Source organism: Peromyscus leucopus, chromosome 11 (genome assembly GCF_004664715.2).
Source record: "Peromyscus leucopus breed LL Stock chromosome 11, UCI_PerLeu_2.1, whole genome shotgun sequence".
Lineage (NCBI taxonomy): Eukaryota > Metazoa > Chordata > Mammalia > Rodentia > Cricetidae > Peromyscus > Peromyscus leucopus.
In genome coordinates, this window is record NC_051072.1 from 66,132,534 (window position 1) to 66,155,470 (window position 22,937).

At 39.0% G+C, this 22,937-nt stretch overlaps 1 protein-coding gene across 1 annotated transcript in view; it reads left to right on the forward strand.

The window, feature by feature from the left end:
• Adgrv1 (adhesion G protein-coupled receptor V1) overlaps positions 1-22,937 on the forward strand; it is a 508,750-nt gene that overhangs the window by 33,973 nt on the left and 451,840 nt on the right. The window contains 7 exon segments of the mRNA XM_037209551.1: positions 398-521; positions 1,897-2,163; positions 3,725-3,851; positions 10,317-10,531; positions 11,394-12,125; positions 13,895-14,113; positions 14,116-14,267. Coding sequence (XP_037065446.1) covers positions 398-521; positions 1,897-2,163; positions 3,725-3,851; positions 10,317-10,531; positions 11,394-12,125; positions 13,895-14,113; positions 14,116-14,267 — 1,836 coding nt within the window.

A 22,937-nucleotide genomic window follows, 5' to 3' on the forward strand; every position in this document is an offset into this window, starting at 1 on the left:
ACAGTGGAGAGCTAATGCCTAGCAGCTGCCAGTGCTCTGTTCTGAAGGGGTTAAAATTGTTACATTGTTTTTCTGTTCTGTTTTTCCCTTACAGTTAATTTCTTTCCTGTTTTCTTAAAGAAATAATGTAAGCTCTGGCATAGCCATGTTTTCCTTACTTAAGTCAAAATATATGTGTTTCCCTTGTACTTTATAGCTAGCCACAATAAAATGGCTATTTGAAAGAATATTGAAATGATTTAAGGGGAATCTGAGTTTTATGGGAACGTTTTAAGAAGCTTCTGCCTTAGAGATGAAAATGAATATTAACAGTAATAACTGAGCTTTCAAAAATGAATAGGCATGCTAATTACATGTATGACTTACGTGACTGAAAGTATGTATCATTTTCCCGAAGATTCCAGAGGAGCTGGAAGAATTCACCATCATCCTATTTAATGCCACCAGTGGTGCTCAGATAGGGAACAGAACAACGGCTTTCCTGAGGATCCTGAGGAATGACGACCCCATTTATTTTGCAGGTGGTATTGCTATCTTGTTTGAGTGAGTTTACATACTTCCTAAATAGTATATATGTTTTAAGACATTTTTATTTAATTTTTTTGTGTATGTATATCTTACCTGCATGAATATACGTGTACTCTGTGCATGGCTGGTGCCTGTGGAGGCCATATGAGGACAATGGGTCCCTACAACAGGAGTTAGGATGGTTGTGAGCCATCATATGGGTCTTGGAAATCGAACCTGGGTCCTCTGCAAGAGCCTTAAGTCCCCTAAACTACTGGGTATCTCTCCAGTCCCAACATATATATGTTTAAGAAGAATTATTAACTGGACATTTTTTATAGTGTAATCAATGTTATTTAAATATAATTTCAGGTCAAGCAGTGGTGGCATATGCCTTTAATCCCAGCACTCGGGAGGCAGAGGCAGGTGGATCTCTGTGAGTTTGAGGTCAGCCTGGGCTACAAGTGAGTTCCAGGAAAGGCTCAAAGCTACACAGAGGAACCCTGTCTTGAAAAAAAAAAAAACAAAAAGAAAAACAAAACAAAACAAAACAAAATATAATTTCAGATTCATTTGATGATTGACTTTCATTGTTTGAGTTCAAACTTTTCTATTTTTAAGACCTCCTGAAACACAATGGAAATAAGAGAAGTTCCTTGGAAAACTTTGCTTGCTTCTTCTTTTTAATCCATGGCGCTGCCTATGCTTTGGGTAGACAGGAGCGTGCCTCCCCAGTCACTTCCTGATAGTGTCTGACGGATTCATGGCTGTGTTCTTCTCAAGGGTGGCCACTTGTTACAGCAGCTGATGGGTGATGGGCACAGTAATTAAGGAGTCTCCATTTTTGCCATTTCACTGCTTTCTCCACCCCTAACTTTTGCCCTTGAGGCAATTTTAGTTTTGTACCCGAGACTTAGTCAGATTTTTAATTCTCTGAACTCTCTTCTGTAAGATGCATATGGGTGAAATTGCTGATTCCGCAGCACCTTGAGCCTCTTGCCATTCTTAGCCTTCAGGTACTAATGAAGGTAGTTAATGAGTTAGGCTTGTGCTTATCTTTTTCCAACTCTCATTGGAAAAAATGAAGCAGGAGATCTATATTCAAGGAACTTATCTTTAACATGAAGCATATTAAACAGAAGTAAAAAAAAAAAAGTAGAAATCTTATGAGATTTAATGACAGATCAGCTGCTAGAGACACTGGGTACTGTGGACATTTCCTGGAAAGGACACTGAGTCTGGGGGTAGTCAGAGGGTCCTTGATCAGAGCAGAGCGGAGGAACCACAGATCACAGACTTTTCTTGTTGATGGCAGGGAGGCATAAGAGATCTGAAAATGTGCTCATGGGTGGAATAGGCTCATGTATTTCCTTTCTATGTATATTTCAGAGCCTTGTGTCCTGAGGGTCCAGGAGGGTGAGACTGCCAACTTCACAGTACTCAGAAATGGGTCTGTGGATGTAACTTGCACTGTCCAGTATGCTACCATGGATGGAGAGGCTTCGGGAAGAGAGGGAGACTTTGTTCCTGTCGAGAAAGGAGAAACCCTTGTATTTGAGGTTGGGAGCAGAGAGCAGAGTGTATCTGTCTATGTCAATGATGATGGAATCCCCGAAACAGATGAACCTTTTTATATAATCCTTTTCAATTCAACAGGTAAATAAATACTGTTCTGGCTGCTCTGTGGTTTCATCTTCTGCTGAGCAGTTGTGCCAGGCTGACCTTTGCGATAATCTGTAACTGCTCCTGAGGAAAAGCGTTGCTCTCTTGCTCTCTTGACTGGTGGGATGAGAAAGATGGCTGTCACTGTGCAGTGGAGATTAGATTTCCGTGTGATACAATTCTGCGAAAATCAACTTATTAGAGGACAGATTTTGGCTCGTGATTTCAGGGGTAATTGCCCATGGCTGTTTATCTACATTGTTTCTACACCTGAAATGAAGCCTGGCATTGAAATCAAGAAGATGATGCCAGTACAAACTGTCACCTCGGTCATCAGATTTCTTTAGTTCTCCCAATAACAGTGTTTGTAGCAAAATTACCCCTAGTGGAATTATGCATTTCATTTAATGCTAATGTCCCTCTAATCTTTTCAGTCTGAAGTAATTCCATAGTTTTTATTTAACTTTCATGATGTCAGCAAAACCAAAAACTTGAATATTTCTCATCTGAGTTTGCCTAATGGGTCTTTTTTATTTGATGCAAGTGTTTTTATCCATGGTTAATAACATCACAGGGGTAATTCTGTGTGCCTAATTTCTTCTTGTCAGGATTTGGTTTTGTCCCTTCATTAAATTTGTTTTGGTACAACTAAGGTGATGACCTCCAAGTTTACCTTTTATTGTAATTAATAAATGTTTGTGGCTAGTTAGCTTGAAATTATCTAGATGTTTTATTACTCAAAAACTCTTTCAAGCTTTCGACATTTATTGGAATAGAATCATGTTCTGTTTGGTGATATGGTTCGTTTTATTGCCATCATTTGCTTTTGTGGTTACCTTCATCCAGATGTGGCTAGCGGTAGTCTACTCAGCATGGCCTTTTGCCTTTGGTCATGTCCTTAGTGTCATCCTTCCAGCGTTTCTCCACCTCCCGTCGCACCAAGCTGTTCAAGCTCAGTGTGTTATTTTCCCGCCACAGTCCTGAAATCAGTCAGTTCTTTTGGAAGCCCTGCTTTTAAGAATATTTTTCAGTAAATAAGATCTGGTTATTGGGTGTGGTTATGGCTACTGATGTTTTGCTATTTCTAGTGTCTTTTACAGTACATGGTGTGGGAATAAAGCTGCACACACATGAATACTTTGGGTGTGTATGTGTGTCTGTGCTCATCCATGTATCCACAATTGGAGGCCAGAAGATATTGCCAGGAGTTGTCCTCCGGCCTTCTCTTCATGTTTATGAGGCAGTCTCCCACTGAACCTCATTCCTACCATTTCAGCCATGTTGGCTGGCCAACAGGCCCTTTGGATCCAGCAGTCTCTGGTCTCCTTCTAGCTGGAGTTGTAGAAGCTCCTGCCTTTTACACAGATGCGTGGGTCTGAATGCAAAACACACATACAGCATGCTCTTTACCCTGAGCCATCTCCTTAGCCTTTTATATCTTTAGTTTTATATTTCTTAAAATTTAAGTGAATAAAATGAGTGCATGTTAAACATTGCGTTGAATTAGAGGTAGCTTCTTTGTTAAATTACTTTGACTTTTTTGTGTTTAATTTAGGTGACACTGTAGTTTATCAATATGGAATAGCCACAGTCATAATCGAAGCCAATGATGACCCAAATGGGGTTTTTTCTCTGGAGCCCGTAGACAAAGCAGTGGAAGAAGGAAAGACGAATGCATTTTGGTACGTATATTTGGATAAGGAAAGTTAAAACTGGATACAATACAATGTTAAGATTGTTAAGTGTGTGAAAATTGAAACACTGTTAATCTATGCAAACAAAAATTTAAATGATATAAATAAATGATAACTTTGTCTATGCTCTGCTATATCATTTTTCATTAAATATCTAAGCATGAGAACCATCTATCCGCTAAACAGAACTTAATCTCTTTGCCCTTACCCCTCCGAGTTCTATCTTCTTAAGACTTGGGGACCTCAGTTATTCAGCCTTCACTTGTGACTCCTCGCACCTAGTGTTTCTCTTTCTTCTTTTTTTCCAATGGAGAATTTTGATGTATTACTTTAAAACATTATTCTTCTCTCATACATTCCTGACTACAGTTTCCCTTCCCTCCTCTCCTTGCCGTCTCTCAAAACCACCCCTCTCCTCAGATCCGCTCCTCCTCCATTTCCCTTCAGAAAAGGGCAGGCCTGCCAGGGACGTCAATCACACATGGCATGGCATGTTTCAAGAAGACTAGACACCTCCCCTCATGGTTAGGCTGGACAGGGTAACCCAGTTTGAGGAACAGTATCCCAAGAGCAGGCAAAAGAGTCAGAGACAGCTCCCACTCCCACTGTTGGGAGGCCCGCAAGAACACCAAGTTATAAAACCATAACGTGTGCAGAGGGCCCAGGTCAGACCCTTGCAGGCTCCCTGGATGTCAGTTCAGTCTCTGTGAGCTGCTACGAGCCCAGGTTAGTTGATTCTGTGGGTTTTCTTGTGATGTCCTTGACCCCGCAGACTCCCACAATCCTTCCTTTCCCTCTTCAGAAGGATTCCCTGAGCTCCACCCAGTATTTGGGTATGGGTCTCTGCATCTGCTCCTCTCAGTTGCTGGATGGAGCCTCTCTGATGACGATTATGCTAGGCTTCTCTGTACAAGCATAGCAGAATATTATTAGGCATCATTTCATCGACTTTTTATCTGGTCATATTTGGTTCTATCCTAGGTCTCTGGGCCATCCAACCTCTGGTTCTTGGTGCTCCAGGCAGTGTTGGGGTGGGCTCCCTCTCACGGCATGGGTCTCAAGCTGGGTCAATCATTGGTTGGCCACTCCCACAAGTTCTGTGCCACTTTTACCCCAGCACATCTTGCAGGCAGGAAACTTATAGGTCTAAGTTTTTGTGGCTGGATTGGTGTCCCAGATCACTTGCCTGGTTACAGAAGATGGCCGGTTCGGGTTCCATATGCCTCATTACTAGGAGTCTCCACTAGGTCACCCTCATAGATTCCAGGGAGTTTCCATTGCACTAGGTTTGCGGCCCCCTTCCAGTTGTCTCTCCCAGAACTCTCTCCCGCCATAACCTCACACCTGATCCCTCTTGTTCCCATCCCCATGAGCCTCCAGTCGACCTTAATAATCAATCCTATTTTCTCTTTCCAGGGAGATTCATGTGTCCTCCCTTGAACCTTCTTTGTTGCTTAGCCTCTCTGGGTCTGTGGATGATTATCCTTTACTTTACAGCTAATATCCACTTATAAGTGAGTTCAAACCGTATATGTCTTTCTGGGTCTGGGTTACCTCACTCAGGATGATTTTTTCTTTGTTCCATCCATTTTACCTGCAAATTTCATGATGTCTTTTTTTTTTTTTAATCACTGAGTGATACTCCATTGTATAAATGTACCAATTTTCTTTGTCCATTCTTTGGTTAAGGGGTTGAGGGCCATCTAGGTTGTTTCCAGTTTCTGGCTATTATGAACAAAGCCACTATGAGCATAGCTGAGCAAGTGTCCTTGTAGTAAGATGGAGCATCCTTTGGGTATATACCCAAGAGTGGTATTGCTGGGTCTTGAGGCAGATGGATTCCCAATTTTGTGAGGAACCATCATATTGATTTCCAAAGTGAATACACTAGTTTTCACTCCCACCGGCAATGGAGGAGTGTTCCCCTTGCTCTATAGCCTTGCAAGCATGAGCTGTCCCTTGTATTTTTGATCCTAGCAATTCTGAGAGGTGTAAGATGGAATCTGAGTCATTTTGATTTGCATTTCCCTGATGTCTAAGAATGCAAAACATTTATTTAAGTGTATCTCGACCCTTTGAGAGTCCTCTGTTGAGAATTCGCTGTTTAGATCTATACATTTTTTTTTAAATTGAAGTATTTGATTTTTTTGATGCCTAGTTTCTTGAGTTCTTTATATATTTTTGGATATTAGCCCTCTGTCAGATGTAGAGTTTCTAAAAATCCTTTCCATTCTGTAGGCTGCTGTTTAGTCCTGCTGATGGTGTCCTTTGCCTTATAGAAGCTTTTCAGTTTCGTGAGGTCCCAGTTATTAATTGTCAGTCTTAGCACCTGCTCTGTTTATATTCTGTGCAGGAAGTTGTCTCCTGTGCCAATGTGTTCAAGGCTATTTCTCACTTTCTCTTCTGTTCACTGTATCTGGATTTATGTTGAGGTATTTGACCCACTTGGACTTGAGTTTTGTGTGGGGTGATAGATATAAATCTACTTACCTTCAGTATGCCAACATCCAGTTATGTCAGCACCATTTGTTGAAGATGCTGTCTTTTTTTCCATTGTATATTTCTGGGTTCTTTATAAAAAAAAAAATAGGGGTTTATAGGTGTGTGGATTTATGTCTGGATCTTTGATTTTATTCCTTTGATCTACCTATCTGTTTTTTATGCCAACAGCATACGGTTTTTTATTACTATAGCTTTATAGTATATCTTGAAATCAGGGATGGTGATATCTTTGGAAGTTCTTTTATTATACAGGACTGAGTTAGCTATCCTGGGCTTTTTGTTTTTCCATATGAAGTTGAGTATTGTTCTTTTACAGTCTGTAAAGAATTGTGTTAGAATTTTGGTGGGGAATGCATTGAGTGAGTCTGTAGATTGCTTTTGGTAAGCTGGCTGTTTTTGCTATGCTAATTCTACCAATCCATGAGCATGGGAGATCTTTCTATCTTCTGGTATCTTCTTCCGTTTCATTCTTCAAAGACTTGAAATTCTTGTCATACAGATCTTTCACTTGTTTGGTTAGAGTTACCCCAAAATATTTTATATTATTTGTGGCTATTGTGAAGGGTGTTGTTCCCCTGATTTCTTTCTCAGGCAGTTTGTCTTTGTATATAGGAGTTCTACTGATTTTTTTTAAGTTAATCTTGTATCCAACCACTTCACCAAAGGTGTTTGTTTATCAGCTGTAGGAGTTCCCTGGTAGAATTTTTCAGTTTGCTTTTGTATACTATCATATCATCTGTGAATAATGATACTTTAACTTCTTCCTTTCCAATTTATATACCCTTGATCTTTTTTTGTTGTCTTATTGCTCTAGCTAGAAGTTCAAGTATTATATTGAATAAATATGGAGAGAGTGGACAGCCTAGTCTTATTTCTGATTTTAGAGGAATTGCTTTGAATTTCTCTCCATTTAATTTGATATTGGCTATAGGCTTGGTGTAAGTTGCCTTTACTATGTTTAGGTATGTCCCTTGTATCCCTGACTTTTATCATGAAGGGGAGTTGGATTTTTATCAAAAGCATTTTTAGCATCTAATGTGATTTTTTTTCTTTCAATTTTTTTATATGGTGAATTAGCTTGACAGATTTTTGTATTTTGAATCATCCGTGAATCTCTGGGATAGAACCTATTTGGTTATGGTGGGTGATCTTTTTGATGTGTTATTGGATTCAGTTTGCAAGTATTTTAACATCAATGTTCATGAGGGAAATTGTTCTTTTATTTCTCATTCTTTGTTGAATCTAGTGTGGTTTGGGTATCTAGGTGACTGTGGCCTCATAAAATTGAATTTGGCAATGTTTCTTTATTTCTATTTTTGGAGCAATTTGAAGAGTGTTGGTATTAGCTCTTTTTTGAAAGTCTGGTAGAATTCTGTAGAAAATTCAGTAGAAAACCATTTGGCCCTGGAGATTTTTGGTTAGGTGACTTCTAATAACTGCTTCTATTTCCTTAGGGGCTATAGGTCTGTTAAATTGTTTATCTGATCTTGATTTAACTTTGGTAAGTGATATCTGTCAGGAAATTTGTTCATTCCTTGTAGATTTTCCAATTTTGTGGAATACTCATTTTTGAAGTATGACCTAATGATTCTTTGGATTTTCTCAGTGTCTGTTGTTGTGTCCCTTTTTGTTTCTTATTTTATCAATTTGGATGTTTTCTCTCTGTCTTTTTGTTAGTTTTTTTTTTTAATAAGGGTTTGTCTATCTTGTTGATTTTCTCAATGAACCAACTCTTTGTTTCATTGATTATTTTATATTGTTCTCTTTGTTTCTATTTTATTGATTTCAGCCCTTAGTTTGATTATTTCCTTATGTATATTCCTCTTGGATGTGTTTGCTTCCTTTTGTCCCAGAGCTTTCAGGTGTACTGTTAAGTTGCTGGTATGAGATCTCTCCAGTTTCTCTTATGAAGACACTTAGTGCTATGAACTTTCCTCTTAGCAACACTTTCATTGTGTCCCATAAATTTGGGTATGTTGTGCATTCATTTTCAACAAATTCTAAGAATCCTTAATTTTTTCATTTTTTTCTTGATCCAGTGTCAGTTCAGTTGAGAACTGTTCACTTTCCACGAGTTGATAGGCTTTCTGTTGTTGTTGAAGTCCTGCTTTAATCCATGGTGGTCTGATAGGATACAGGGGGTTATTTTAGTTTTCTTGTATCTATTGAGACTTTCTTTGTGTCAGAGTATGCCATCAAGTTTGGATACAGTTTTGTGAACTGCTGAGAAGAAGTTATATTTTTTTTCTGTTTGGGTGAAATGTTCTGTAGATATCTGTGAGATCCATTTGGTTCATAGTCTCTGTTAGCTCCATTATTTCTTGTTTCTTTTTATCTGGATGATCTCTCCATTGGTGAAAGTTGGGTATTGAAGTCTCCCACTACTAAAGTGTGAGAGTCAATGTATGATTTAAGTTTTAGTAATGTTTCTTTTTCAAATGTGGGGGTGCCCTTGCATTTGGGGTACAGATGTCAAGCATTGAGACGTCATCTTGGTGGATTTTTTTTCTTTGATGAGTCCATTCCCCTTCTCTTTTGATTAATTTTGGTTTGAAGTCTATTTTGTTAGATATTAAAATGGCTACACCAGCTTGCTTCTTGGGTCCACTTGCTTCAAAAATCTTTGTCCTACCATTTACTCTGAGATAATGTCTATCTTTGATGTTGAGGTGTGTTTCTTGGATGCAGAAGAAGGATGGATCTTGTTTTCACATCTATTCTGTTGGCATATGTCTTTTTATTGGGGTATTGAGTCCATTGATATTGAGAGATATCAATGACAATAATTCTTAATTCCTGTTATTTTGTTGTTGTTGGTTGTGGTAGTGTTTGTGTGTGTTTCCCTTCTTTTATTTTTTTCTGGTGTGAGATTTTTTTTATTTACTGAGTTTTCATGGTTGTAGTTAGTTAGCTTTCTTGGGTTAGAATTTTCCTTCTAGTATCTTCTACAGGGCTGGATTTGTGGGTAGATATTGTTTAAATTTGACTTTGTCATGAAATATCAAGATATTTCTCCCTCTATGTTGGTTGAAAGTTTTGCTGGATATAGTAGTCTAGGTTGGCATCTGTGGTCCACAAGAGTTTGTAAGAAATCTGTTCAGGCTCTTCTGATTTTAGAGTCTCCACTGAGAAGTCAGTCGTAATTCTAATTGATCTGCCTTCATATGTTTCTTAGCCTTTTCCCCTTATGGCTTTTAATGTTCTTTCTTTGTTCTGTATGTTTTGTGTTTTGAGTATTATGTGGTGAGGGGACTTTCTTTTCTGGGCCAATCTATTTGGTGTTATAAACTTCTTCTACCTTTATGAGCATGTCCTTCTTCAGGTTAGGAAAGTTTTCTTTTATGATTTTGTTAAAAATAATTTCTGGGTTGTTGATCTGGGATTCTTCTCCTTCTTAAGTTTTTTTTTTTTTCCCATAATGTCCCAGATTTGCTCGATATTTTGCATCAGAAACTTTTTAGATTTAACATTTTCTTGGTTCGGTGTATCAATGTCTTGTATCATGTCTTCAACACTTGAGATTCTCTCTTTCATCTCTTGTATTCTGTTTGTGATGCTTGCATCTTTAGTTCTTGTTTGCTTATCTACATTTTTCATGTCCCAGATTCCCTCAGTTTGTCTTTTCTTTAATTGCTTCTATTTTCACTTTTAGATTTTGAGCCATTTTATTCATTTCCTTTGCCTGTTTGTTTTTTCTCAGCTTTTTTTTTAAAAGGGATTTATTCATTTCCTCCCATTGTTTGTTTTTGTTTTCTTGGATTTCTTTGAGAGGTTTAAGTTCTTGCTACCATTTCCTTCCTTTACTTTACTTGGTTGCTCAATGGGACCTGCTGGCTAGTTTGGTGATAAATAGAAAACCTATACTTTCAAGAGAGGAGAGAATGCTTTTGCTGTAGTTACATTCACTGCATACACGTTTCTTTAACATAATATTGTTCCATTTTCACTTAGGGTTTTGAGGCACCGCGGACACTTTGGTAATGTCTCTGTAGCTTGGAAGCTGTTTCAGAATGTTTCTCTGCAGTCTGGACAAGAGTTCTACGAAACGTCAGGGACTGTTAACTTCATAGACGGAGAAGGATCAAAACCAGTAATTCTCCATGCTTTCCCAGATGGAATTCCTGAATTCAATGAATTTTATACTCTAAAGCTTGTAAATATTTCAGGTGTGGGCTCTTTCTATCTCTTATATTACCAACCAAAATCTTATAATATATACTTAAATAGAATTGCATACAAAGTCTGGTTGATGGTGAAGTTAAGTATGTTATGAATGTCTGATTTTAATGTCAAAGTACCTTTCTCGGTAGAAATTGTTTTGTTTTTGCAGTGCTGGGAGTCAAACTCTAAGCCTGTGTGTGTTAGGAGTGCTCTGCCATTGAGCTACAACCCTAGCTCTTCTTTGTTTACCATTTTGAGACAACAGGGTGTCTTTGGTGATGTACAGGTTGGCTGGGAAATACTATCCAGAGAGTTCACTGCTGGTTTGTTGCCAATATTATTGACATGAGATGTCACTATACAGCACAGGCTGGCTTCGAACTCTGGAACCTACTGCCTACACTTCCAGAATTCTGGGGTCACAGGCATGTGACACTGTATCTGGCTTAGTTTTTCTTACTTATTCATTGGTATTAGGCGTAAAATCTGAGGCTCTGTGCTAATCATGTGTTCTACCATTAAATTATGTCCTGAACCTCAAACTGTTGATTTTGTATGTTTATTTTAAGGTCTTATGGAGGTTCAGTTTATGAAAAGAGGCTTCCTCTATCTCACCATTTTGGGTTTTAAATATAAAAATATTTGGGGGGGGTCTTGACTGATTATCAATATGAATATGCTAATTGATGTTATTTAATAACATTACCCTGCAAAACATGGTGAAAACAATGTGATGATTCCATTATTCACTGATAATGAATAAATTATTTAACTAGAATTTTTCCTGTAAAACATACTGCTTTTTTTTTTTGACTAAAAATTATTTAACTTCTGGTTTTTTAGTTATTCTAAATTTTCTCACTACAGGTTCTGGAGGTCAGCTAGCAGAAACCAACCTTCAGGTGACAGTCATGATTCCATTCAATGATGATCCATTTGGAATTTTCATCTTAGATCCAGAGTGTCTAGACAGAGAAGTGGCAGAAGATGTCCTGTCAGAAGATGATATGTCTTATATTACCAGCTTTACCGTTTTGAGACGACAGGGTGTCTTCGGCGATGTGCGGGTGGGCTGGGAGATACTGTCCAGAGAATTTACTGCTGGTTTGCCACCAATGATCGATTTTCTGCTGGTAGGAATTTTCCCTGCTACTGTGCATTTGCAGCCACATATGCGACGTCACCAGAGCGGAACAGATGTCTTGTACTTCAGTGGACTAGAAGGTGCATTTGGGACTGTCGACCCCAAGTACCACCCTTCCAGGAATAACACAATTGCCAACTTTACATTTTCAGCCTGGGTAATGCCTAATGCCAATACAAATGGATTTCTCATAGCAAAGGATGACGGCAATGGAAGTATCTATTATGGGGTAAAAATTCAAACTAATGAATCCCATGTGACCCTTTCCCTTCACTATAAGACTTTTGGATCAAATGTTACATATATTGCCAAGACCACAGTCATGAAATATTTAGAAGAAGGTGTTTGGCTTCATGTTTTAATTATCCTAGATGATGGCATAATTGAATTCTATCTGGATGGAAGTGCAATACCCAGGGGAATCAAGAGTCTCAAAGGAGAAGCCATCACTGATGGTGAGTGCCAGCTTCATAACTAGAACATTGAATTTGAAAGTTCTCAAGTCTTCAATTAAAATTTGATTTTTACAAAAGAGCTAGCAAGTTTTGAAACTTGACTTTGTTTTTCTCTTACAAAGCTATGTGCCTACTAAGACCAAGATCAGGTTACATTGAATATTTCATAAATGAAGGGTGCAAAGTCTTTAGCCTGGTGGAATCAGAAACAGGCTCCAGGCTAGAGATGTGCTATAAAACTTAGTAGGAAGAAAGGAAAAATTAGGAGCATCTCTTGTCCCTCAAGTTAGTGGCCAGGATGAGGACCATTTCATCTTAGGAATGAGCAAGTGTCTGGAATTCTGAAGCAGCCCGTTGTGTCTGGAGAACTGTTTCTTGTTGTTGGAGGGCTTCTTTCCAGGTTCCACCAAGCCCTGCAGTCCCACAATCCACGAATAAAATAATCACTCAGACACTTATATTACTTATAAACTGTATGGCCATGGCAGGCTTCTTGCTAACTGTTCTTATATTTTAAATTAACCCATTTCTATAAATCTATACCTTGCCACGTGGCTGGTGGCTTACCGGCATCTTCACATGCTGCTTGTCCTGGTGGTGGCTGCCAGTGTCTCCCCCTCCTTCTTCCTGCTTTTCCAATTCTCCTCTCTCCTTGTCCTGCCTATACTTCCTGCCTGGTTACTGGCCATCAGTGTTTTATTTATATAGAGCGATATCCACAGCAGTTTCTCCTTCAGTAAGATCAGAAGTGAGGGTAATGGGCATTAGGAAGAAGAGGAGTCAGTAGAAAATATTCACCAAAATGATTACAGGCTCTATATTTATTAGTAGGTGAATGGATGAATCCTGTGGCTTGCTTTGAAGAGATAATCTTTGTTGGCTTTTAGCCAAATCATATGCTCTCTCTTTGAGTAACTCACTGTAGATTGTACTTGGGAGGCTGAGGCAGGACAATCATGAAGGACAAACTACCCTGGGCTACATACCAAGTTGCTGGCCAGAAGCAATAATGAGATCTTGTCACAAAACATCAAAAACCAAAATAAAAAACAAACCAACTAAATGATAAATTGATGAAATCCTTAAAAGGCCTGTGAAGGTGAGATATAGCTGGCCTGTATGCTCTCACTATTTTTAAAAGCTCTTCTAAGAACTGCTTCTGTTTCTACATTCAGTTAAGTTTTAGACAAAATGATACAGTCGGCCCATAGAAAACACCACTCCCCAGTTTATTTAACTGGAGAAGAATTTTTAGTCCATAGAACTTTCAGGCTCTCTATGTGTATAATCTATAGTTTTAAAATTGGAACTGAACTAACCTATTACATTTTAAAATCAGTAAATAGTTTTAAAGTGTCATAGGACACATTTCTACTCAAATGAATATACAACACACAAGCATACATGGATATATATGTATATATATATGGACATATATATGAATATATATGGATATATATGTGATGTATACATTTATTTTTCTGTGCATAAATGATTTTGACAGACCGATATAAATTACTTTGAAGAGCATCATTTAATTTTGAAGGTAGATACTGCAGTGTAAGATCACAAATCCCAGAAATTATTGTGCAGGTTCCTTTTTGTCATAATGAAAGATGATGTTTATTTGGTCTCATTTTAGTTATGGCAAAAAGTTTTGCTTATCAAAGATATATTTCTGTAGAATTGTCTTGCTTTCTGAATCACACTTAGAGCTTGTGGTAGGAGTCAGTGGCTGTTGTAGCATCTAAACGCATGTCTAATTTCAGGTCCTGGAATACTGAGAATTGGGGCGGGGATGAACGGCAGTGATCGATTCACAGGCTGGATGCAGGATGTGAGGGTCTATGAGCGGAAACTGACTGCCGAAGAGATTTATGAACTCCACGCTATGCCTGCAAGGAATGATCTACACCCCATATCTGGGTATCTGGAGTTCAGACAAGGAGAAAATAACAAGTCATTCATCGTTTCTGCAAGAGATGACAAGGAGAGGAAGGAGAGGAGCTGTTTCTTCTTAAACTGGTCTCTGTCTATGGAGGGGCTCAGGTTTCAGAGGCAAACACTACAGCTAGACTGAGAGTCCAGAAGAGTGACAATTCCAATGGCCTGTTTGGTTTCACGGGAGCTTGCATACCAGAGGTGAGTAGGGAGCTTGGAGAATTCCGCAGTAAAACACTAGGTGTAGGTGCATTTGTTTGGGGTTGATCTAGCTGTCCAGAAGTGTGTGGTAGCTGTGTTTGCACATGCAAATCTCAGTCCCTGTTCCTAGCAGGTTTCAGTTTAAGTCACCTTACTGAGGTGAAGGAAAAAGAGCAAAAGAGCCAATAACTCTCAGCAATTAGCTTAAAAGTTGGTCACTTTAAAGAATGAATAATTATGTACCATATATAATATTGCTAATATTTTTGATACCATATATGTAAATAAAATAGTTCATACTGAAAGCCTGTGTGAATAATTAAAAATGAAACTTTATTTCAATTTGCTTTTTTTTCTTACAGGGGACATTTTAAAGTAGTTGTGGGATTCTTCCAACTTGCTTATAATTGTTTCTCACCAACTGTCTTGGCTGGCTTAATTCATTAGACCGCTTTACTGTTCTTATCAGTTCTTCCTAAGTTTTCAGAGATACCCGATCATCTCAGTTTCCTGATTAGTAATGTGAGCGCTCACGAAACTGCCTCACAGGTGTTGTGTGTGACAGCGAATGCTCCGTGTTCATGAACGCTGCCAAGAAACAAGAGCGCTGTTGCCCTGCAGCTTGACACCGGTAGATTAGATGGTGTATGTTAACTGAATGGTTAAGAAAAATAGCATAAGTTGAACTTGGAAAAGTTATGTGTCACAGGACTCATTGCAGCTTAAACTGGAATGCCCAGATCTCTGGAATTTCATGTAATCCCTTAGTTTCCATGGCAACCACAAGACAAGAGCTCTTAAGTTGTTTTTGTTAAACTTCAGAAATATCACATATGCTAATAATGACTTTATATTGCTCTTTTACATTCATCTACTTATTTATTTATTATTTGTTAACTTTGTGTGTGTGTGTGTGTGTGTGTGTGTATGTGTGTGTGTGTATGTGTGTGTGTGTGTGTGTGTGTGTGTGTGTGCCTGCTGTGCCTCTGAAGGTCAGAGGATAACTTGTGTGAGATCTTTAGGGAATCAAACTCAGGACATCAAACTTGATAGCAAATGTCTTTGCCCCTGAGTCATCTCATCTGTGCCTTTAAAGGGGGTACCCAGACATCAGCTTTTACATATTCAGATGTATGCACTTTTCTGATAATCTGTAAGACAGATACTTCTCATTGTAGAATCAGAGACAGTGTTACAGGTCTGAGAAATAACTATCCTAAGTTGAATTAAATCAGGCAGGACCAAGTCAAATGCCTGTTTACAGCTTTGTGTTTATTACATCTTAATGAATATCAATTTTGTTCTTTGCCTCTATTATAAAAGAACTAGAATCTGAGCCCATCTCTTGAGGTTCTTAATCCATTATCGTTCTCCATGTATCTCTAAATGTCATTATGCCCAATTTTGAAAAGTCAGGTAGTTTTTGCTGGGTTGTGAGAACCATAGACATACCATGAAATGTTATATTCCTTAAGTTACCTTCAAGATCTGGCCTCTGCTTATGACGCTGGTCTCATCTGTGTAAATCCCACCTTTCATCAGTGTGGCTCAGATGGACTTGCTTCGGTACGATCCCAGTGTCAGGATACGGCACTCACCAGTCTCCGTCTTTGCCATCGTTTTCTTCAGGTCATGAGTCGCAGTAACTCAGACACTGTCTCCTGTTTAAAGTCACAGATAACCACCTCAAACCTATGGCTCTTCATCCACCCGTTGTTTAATGCTTTTAACCTTCTCAAACCCATGGCTCTTCATCCACCCATTGTGTAATGCTTTTAACCTTCTCAAACCCATGGCTCTTCATCCCCTCATTATTTTGGAGCACTGATCACACTATCCATTGCCTTCTGGCCTTCGTAAGTCTGCTTAAGTATTGGTTACATCTATATCTATCACACAGAGAAACAGCCCTGAGCCACAGGAAGGTCTTGTGATTCATTATTGTATCAGTAGCACCAAGAATGGAGGTGTTCAGAAAACCTGTGGGACCTTTTGAATACATTTGATATCAAAATGTGAAAAAGCACACAGCAGTTCAGATAGTGTTTAGTTTCAGTTAAGTACATGAGCAACCAAACTGGAAAAGCAAAAACCAACACTTCAAAAATACTTAAAACAAAGAGTGGTCTCTCAGTGTTCCCTAGTCTGAACCGTTGTAGTCAAGCTTTCCACACCGGCTTGTTTCACAGCTCCCACTGATGATCTTACTTGGTGATAGTTTACTCTGTAGTTATGCAACTTCGCCTCAACAGATCCCACCCTGCCCTTCACTGTGGGTGAGAGAATGTGTACGCCTTGGTCACACGACGTACACTGCAATGAAGTTACAGCTGGAATTTCCCAAGTCTATGTGAGATGAAATGAATGGATCCATGTTTGAAAGAGCAATGTTTGGGGATTAAGAGAGGAACATTGTTGAGTCTGAAAGATTAAAGATTGACAATTAATTTTTAGAAACATTACATAATTCTTATATTTTTAAATGATAGGAGAAACCTAAAACTCCTATCTTTTTATCATCATTATGAGTATCAAAACCAGGAATATTTATTCAGTCTTACAGAAACCTTTCTCAAAATGTGGCTCTAGGGTCCCAGGGTTTTCTTGAGATCCCTTCAGGGCCTCAACAAGGTCAAACTTAATTTTATAAGCAATAGTAAGATATTTTAGCTTTTCATTTTATTGACATTTTGTGCTACAAAAGCAAAGATGACCTGGACTTGAAGCTTCTGGCTCCTGGGTACAAATTATGGCGGTGTTACCCACTCTGCCGCTTACTCACCACCACATGAACAGTGTTAACTTTATTTAAAGATATTTTATTGAATCAGTGCAAGATTAAGTTTTGGAAGTCTCAAACTACAAATACCTGTAGTTTTCTAATATTCCATGCCCAAATGAGAAGTGCAAAAAGACATTTTCTGTTGCCTTACCAAAGCAGGATGGCTGGGGGGCTGGAGAGAGAGCAGCAGTCAGGAGCGGGCACTGCTCTTGGCCAGGCCCCATGGCTGCTCACAACCTCTTGTAACTCCGGCTCCACTGCGCTGCTCTTCTGGTCGCTGTTGCCACCTGTGAGCGAGCATGTGTCACGCGCACACACACGCACGCACGCACGCACAACACAAACACATGCACACACACGCACACGCACGTGCGCGGTTGTGGGGCTAGAAGAATTTTTCAGTGGTTAGAGGGCTTGCCCTTGTCAATGTAAGAACTCAAAACCCATGTAAATCTAAGTAGTCATGGCGAGTAGACCAACTGAAATCTGTGAGCCCTGCCTTCTGCAGCCACCCTGTGTGAATAAATAAAGTGGAGCACTGTTGAAGTAGATACCCAACGTTACCTTTAGGCCTTCCCATGCACATGCATAGTGGTGTGCCCACCCTTGTGCAAACATGGATTCCCATAGGTACACTCGCCACATACACATGCACAGACAAGCCCGAAAGCCATGATGGATGAGTGAAGAAAGGTACAGAAACAGTTTTGAATCAGGAGCATAATTAGTTGCTGATCTCATGGAAAACTACATTTTGAAAAAAAAAAAATGATTGACAAGTTTTATTTATGTAGACTTTGGTATTTGGCACATATTTTCAGAAAAGTGAGCTACCTATTATGAGAAAACATATAATAGTTCTGGTTGGTGATTAAAAATAGTCTTTCACATGAGAATTTGAGTTTTGGAAATTTTTAATCAGCCAAAGTGAGTTCGATAGTTTTGAGCCCTTCAGATGTTTGAGATAATATTGCCAGTGATCTATATCAGTGTACTTGTTTTGTGTTATTAAATATGTTAGCACGTGGAAGATATAAAGAGCTCAGTAAGCCAGTATGTTCTAAATAATCATTGCATGGATCACAGATTGATTCCCAGTGTAAGATGGGCAGTGGGTTACAGGCAGCAAAATATGTTTGCAGGTTGCACTAAACTCCAAGAAGCTGCCGCTTTTCAAATTTTGGTGTGGTACTGCAGTACCCATAGTTATCCTCAAAGTCTCTGAAAACTCCACTGCTTTCCAGTTACACATGTGAGGCCAGATTTTCTATTTATACTTCAGCTAGAACTCGGGGAGGAAGAACATACTGGTTGTAGAAGGAGCTATGAAGTCCAGCTGCTTTCCACTAAACCAGACTTGAGAGCAGTGGTCCTCAACCTTCCTATGCTGGGACCTTTAATACGGCTCCTCGTGTTGTGCTGACCCCCAACCATAACATTATTTTTGTTGTTACTTCATTACTATATTCTTTCTACTGTTATGAATCATAATATAAATATCTCTGTTTTCCAATGGCCTTAAATGACCCCTGTGGAATGATTGTTTGACAGAGGAGGAGTGGATGGTGGGGGGATAGACAGGAGGAGGGGAGAGGCTACGGGAAGGGAGGAGGGAGGGGGAAACTGTGGTTGGTATGTAAAATAAGTGAGAAACTTTAATAGAAAAAAATGATTGTTTGACCTCCAAAGGGGTCATGACCCACAGATTGAGAATCAGCTACTTGGAAAAGACATAAAAATAGAAAATGCTGCTTCTTGTTACTGCTTCTCTTTGTTTTAGAATAAATAGTTATTACTCAGAATACATGTTGTTTGTGTTGACAGGCTTATTGTTGTATTGCAATTAGTTAATAGTCATTACTCATTTCATTTTTACATTTTTTTAGTACAGTGGATAACAATGGACTTCACTAACATAGACAGAAACTGTTTGGACTTCTAAGTGATTTTATGAGTGTGCAGGTCTACAAAGAAAAAGATTTGAGAAGTCTTTGTTTACTTTGTGCCTCGTAAGACTGAATTTAGTAGCTTGGTTCATTTTCAGAAATATTGAAAGTGGTCATAATTATTTTGATGTTTCTTCTTTGCCCAGGTGCACTGTGTCCCATGAAAGAGCAGGGGCTTAATAGACTATAATAGGAAGAATTAATAAACTTATGGGTAGATTGGAGCTCTGATAAGGCATATCAAATGATTGTTTGGGATACGTGTTGAGTAGACCGCTGATCTTGTTAAACCCAACATAGTATCCATGTCACCATGCTTTGTTCTTCTGTTTAATTTCTATGTTATTTCTTCAACATACTTTATAAAATTGTGTACTCCATATAATTAATTGATGAAATTACTTTTTTACAATAATTCATAGAACTTGTGAGACTCACATTTTATATAACTAATCTTTTGTTTTATATTTTTATATACATGGCTTAAGAATCAATTTAGAAATGGTTTAGGAAGACCATTGTGGAAATAAGATACTGTTTCCACTTAACTGTGTTTTAAGTACCTACTATATTATATGAATAAATTCCTTTAGGGCTGTACCAATACAGTACAACTCCTCACAAAGCATTGCCCAAATATGAAACAGAATAAAAATTCAAACTGGATTTGTAATTCCTTAGTTTTAAATTTCTATTTCATAAAAGAAGCCCACTTCACATTTCACAGAACTGCCCTGTTTCTGAGCAAATGGACTTGACAACTCTCCTAATTGATCACCCTTACTTCTGATCCCCCATTGATATGAACATTTGCAAAATGCTGGCTGAGCACAGGGTGCTGAAGAGATGGCTCGGTGATTGAGAGTATGTACTGCTCCAGCACCCTTTCTGGCCTTCAAGGTACCTGCACTTGTGTGCACGTACCTACACACTTCACACACATGTAATTAAAATGAATTAAACTTAGAGACAAAAGAGGGTGCAGTGTTGAAGACTACTGGCTGTTTCTAGTTTGAACTGGATAAAGGTGGCTTTGAGGGCTGCAGGGGATCCGTTCACTGGCCTAAACGCTTGTGTCAATATTCTAAAGTCAGTTCAGGTAGCTATGATAATATTAGGAAAAACATTACATATATATTTTCTATCTCTTGATGGATTCCTGTGTCAGTAATTATACTTTGTAGTTCAGGCTTTTCCAAATGTGTCAGAAATGTCAAATTTGTGTTACTAGGCATCCTGATGTCTAGTAACCATATTCTTTCTCCCCATTTTTTTTTTTCTCACAAAGAGTGAGAACACGAAATTGGATGGGTGGAGGGTAGAATGTGGGAAAAGATGGGGGAGGGAAAGAATGTGATGAAGATACCATTCTTGGATCAGCTGTCTGGTTGTGGGAGGGAACATGAATAAACCTGAATTTAAAGTCTCTGTAGATGATGTACACCCAAACAGAGCAGCTGGAATAGTGGATGCAGTGTGCTCATTGCCAGGCTTCAGTAGTTAACCTTTTTCTCAGTATTGCTTAATCTTTTTGACCTAAGTATTTAAAACAACAAAACTTCAGGGGATGCCATTTGTTTTATAATATTTGTGAACATTAATGGTGTATTGTTTTAGCCAATCATCCTAAATGATTTGTTCTTATGGACTCTTGACACCTAAAGGAGTCTTTAGCTGAAATTTTATAAGATATGCTTTGCTGAATGTAGCACAAAACTGTACATGTTTCCATATAAACTCCACATACAGCATGCATTTGAATATACTTGTACAGCACGTCAGGAGGATTTGTTGATGGAAGGTACAGCAAAGCGCTCTCCTCGTCTAATCCCTCCTGCTCATGCTTTTTAGGTCTAAAAGGGCCCTCCACACATTCCTGAGTAAGTCTTTGGATATATTTGCTCCCTGCCTTTTGCTGAAAGGAGGGGCTGAATATTTGCATGTTCAAATGAATGGTTTATTAGCTTAGATTGTACAAAAAATCATTCTCGGTAAAATTTGGAGTGAGGCCGGGCGGTGTTGGCACACGCCTTTAATCCCAGCACTCGGGAGGCAGAGGCAGGCGGATCTCTGTGAGTTCGAGGCCAGCCTGGACTACCAAGTGAGTTCCAGGAAAGGCGCAAAGCTACACAGAGAAACCCTGTCTCGAAAAACAAAACAAAACAAAACAAACAAAAAAAAAATTTGGAGTGATACCAAGATAGACCCCATGCTTAGGAGGAACTGGCCAACACAATAGGGCTCTGTGTATGTGTGTGTGTGTGTGTGTGTGTGTGTGTATTTTATTTGCTTGTGTTGTTTAAGTTTAGTTTTTTGTTTTTTTTGTTTTTTTAAGATTTATTTATTTATTATGTATATAATGTTCTGTCTGCATGTTTTGCCTGTAGGCCAGAAGAGGGCACCAAATCTCATTACAGATGGTTGTGAGCCACCATGTGGTTGCTGGGAATTGAACTCAGGACCTTTGGAAGAACAGCCAGTGCTCTTAACCACTGAGCCATCTCTCCAGCCCTAGTATTTTTTTTTTTAATCAGAGAGAGTGAGAACATGAAATTGGATGAGTGGAGGGTAGAATGTGGGAAAAGATGGGGAGCACAAAGAATATGATAAAAATATATTTATTTCTCAAATAATAAAAACATAAGTTTAGAGGACAAATTGGAGCAAATCAATTGTCATTGTGTTGGAAGTTGAAATACAGAGGAATCCTACTTTTCAGCATGTACATATTTATCTTTATAAAGTGAGGCATTTTTACATAGCATTTCTCTTATAATACATGGTGGTCTATTGTTAAGGGAGGAAGTACTTGTATATGGTAATGTATTACTAGAATCTATGTATAGTGCGTGTTTAATGTCCATCCAAGTCCTGTAACCATTATGATCCTCTGTTTGAGAAGAGTCCGGGAAAGTTGATGAGCACACAAAGGGGCTCAGAACTCTGACCCTCGACCTTCCTCTTCCCATCTCCCATTTGCTCAGGTATATCCTGCCAATGTGCAGATGTCAAGCAGAGCCCGCAGAGGAAATCACGTGGGAAGTCATGCTGTGCTCTTGGGTCTTTTTGCTGCTTTGTTGTGTTCTTCTCCTCAGCCTGTATGGATGGAGGCCTTACCTCAGGAAGTCACGCCTGTCACAGCACGCTGAGTGGCTTTCCAGAAGCCACCAGTAGTGAGAACATTAAGCCCTTAGAGAGACAGGAGCAGGAGATAATAGCTCAAAAAACAATACCACTGGTGCTTAAGAGGAAAGACGGGGACTAACAAAACAGTGCACACAGTAAACACTTAAGGCACCCTACAACAAGTGTGCTGTAGCCTATTGCCTTGAGAAGGAACTTGTTTACTTGTAAGCATGGTCCTCAGAAGGTTGCAGATTAATTGATACCTGCGAGTGATACAGGGTTAGTTATTGAAAATCAGAAGAAAAACTGTAACACTAGAAATAAAGTGTGGATCCCAACACAAATGCTGAACTACCACTTACACTGTTCTAGCCCTTCTTTATATGTCACTTATCAAATTTTATGTGTATATGCTCGTTGTATATGGCCCGTGGTACCATGTATCTTGTGGCCACATACCATGTGAAGGTCTGACAATGGGCACACAGTCATCGAAGTGAATGCACTTGAATGGCTAGTGAAAGACTCAGGCAAGTTGCGGGCCTAGGGACCGTCTCTTGTAGAGCTGTAATGGTCTCCCCAGAATGTCCTATGCACATTCAGTGCTGGTATCAGCTTCTGAGTACTTTATAACCGAGCTCAAGAAGTTAGAAGCAGAAGTGAGACTGAGCCTAGCTCCACACGTCTTTCTGATCCATTGCCTAAATCTGTTTCCAACCTCCATCCTTTACACACTGCGGTAGTAGATGTTCTACTTTGACTGGGTTTCTGGGGATCATTTGACTGCCAGAAGATATACCCATGACTCCAGTGAAC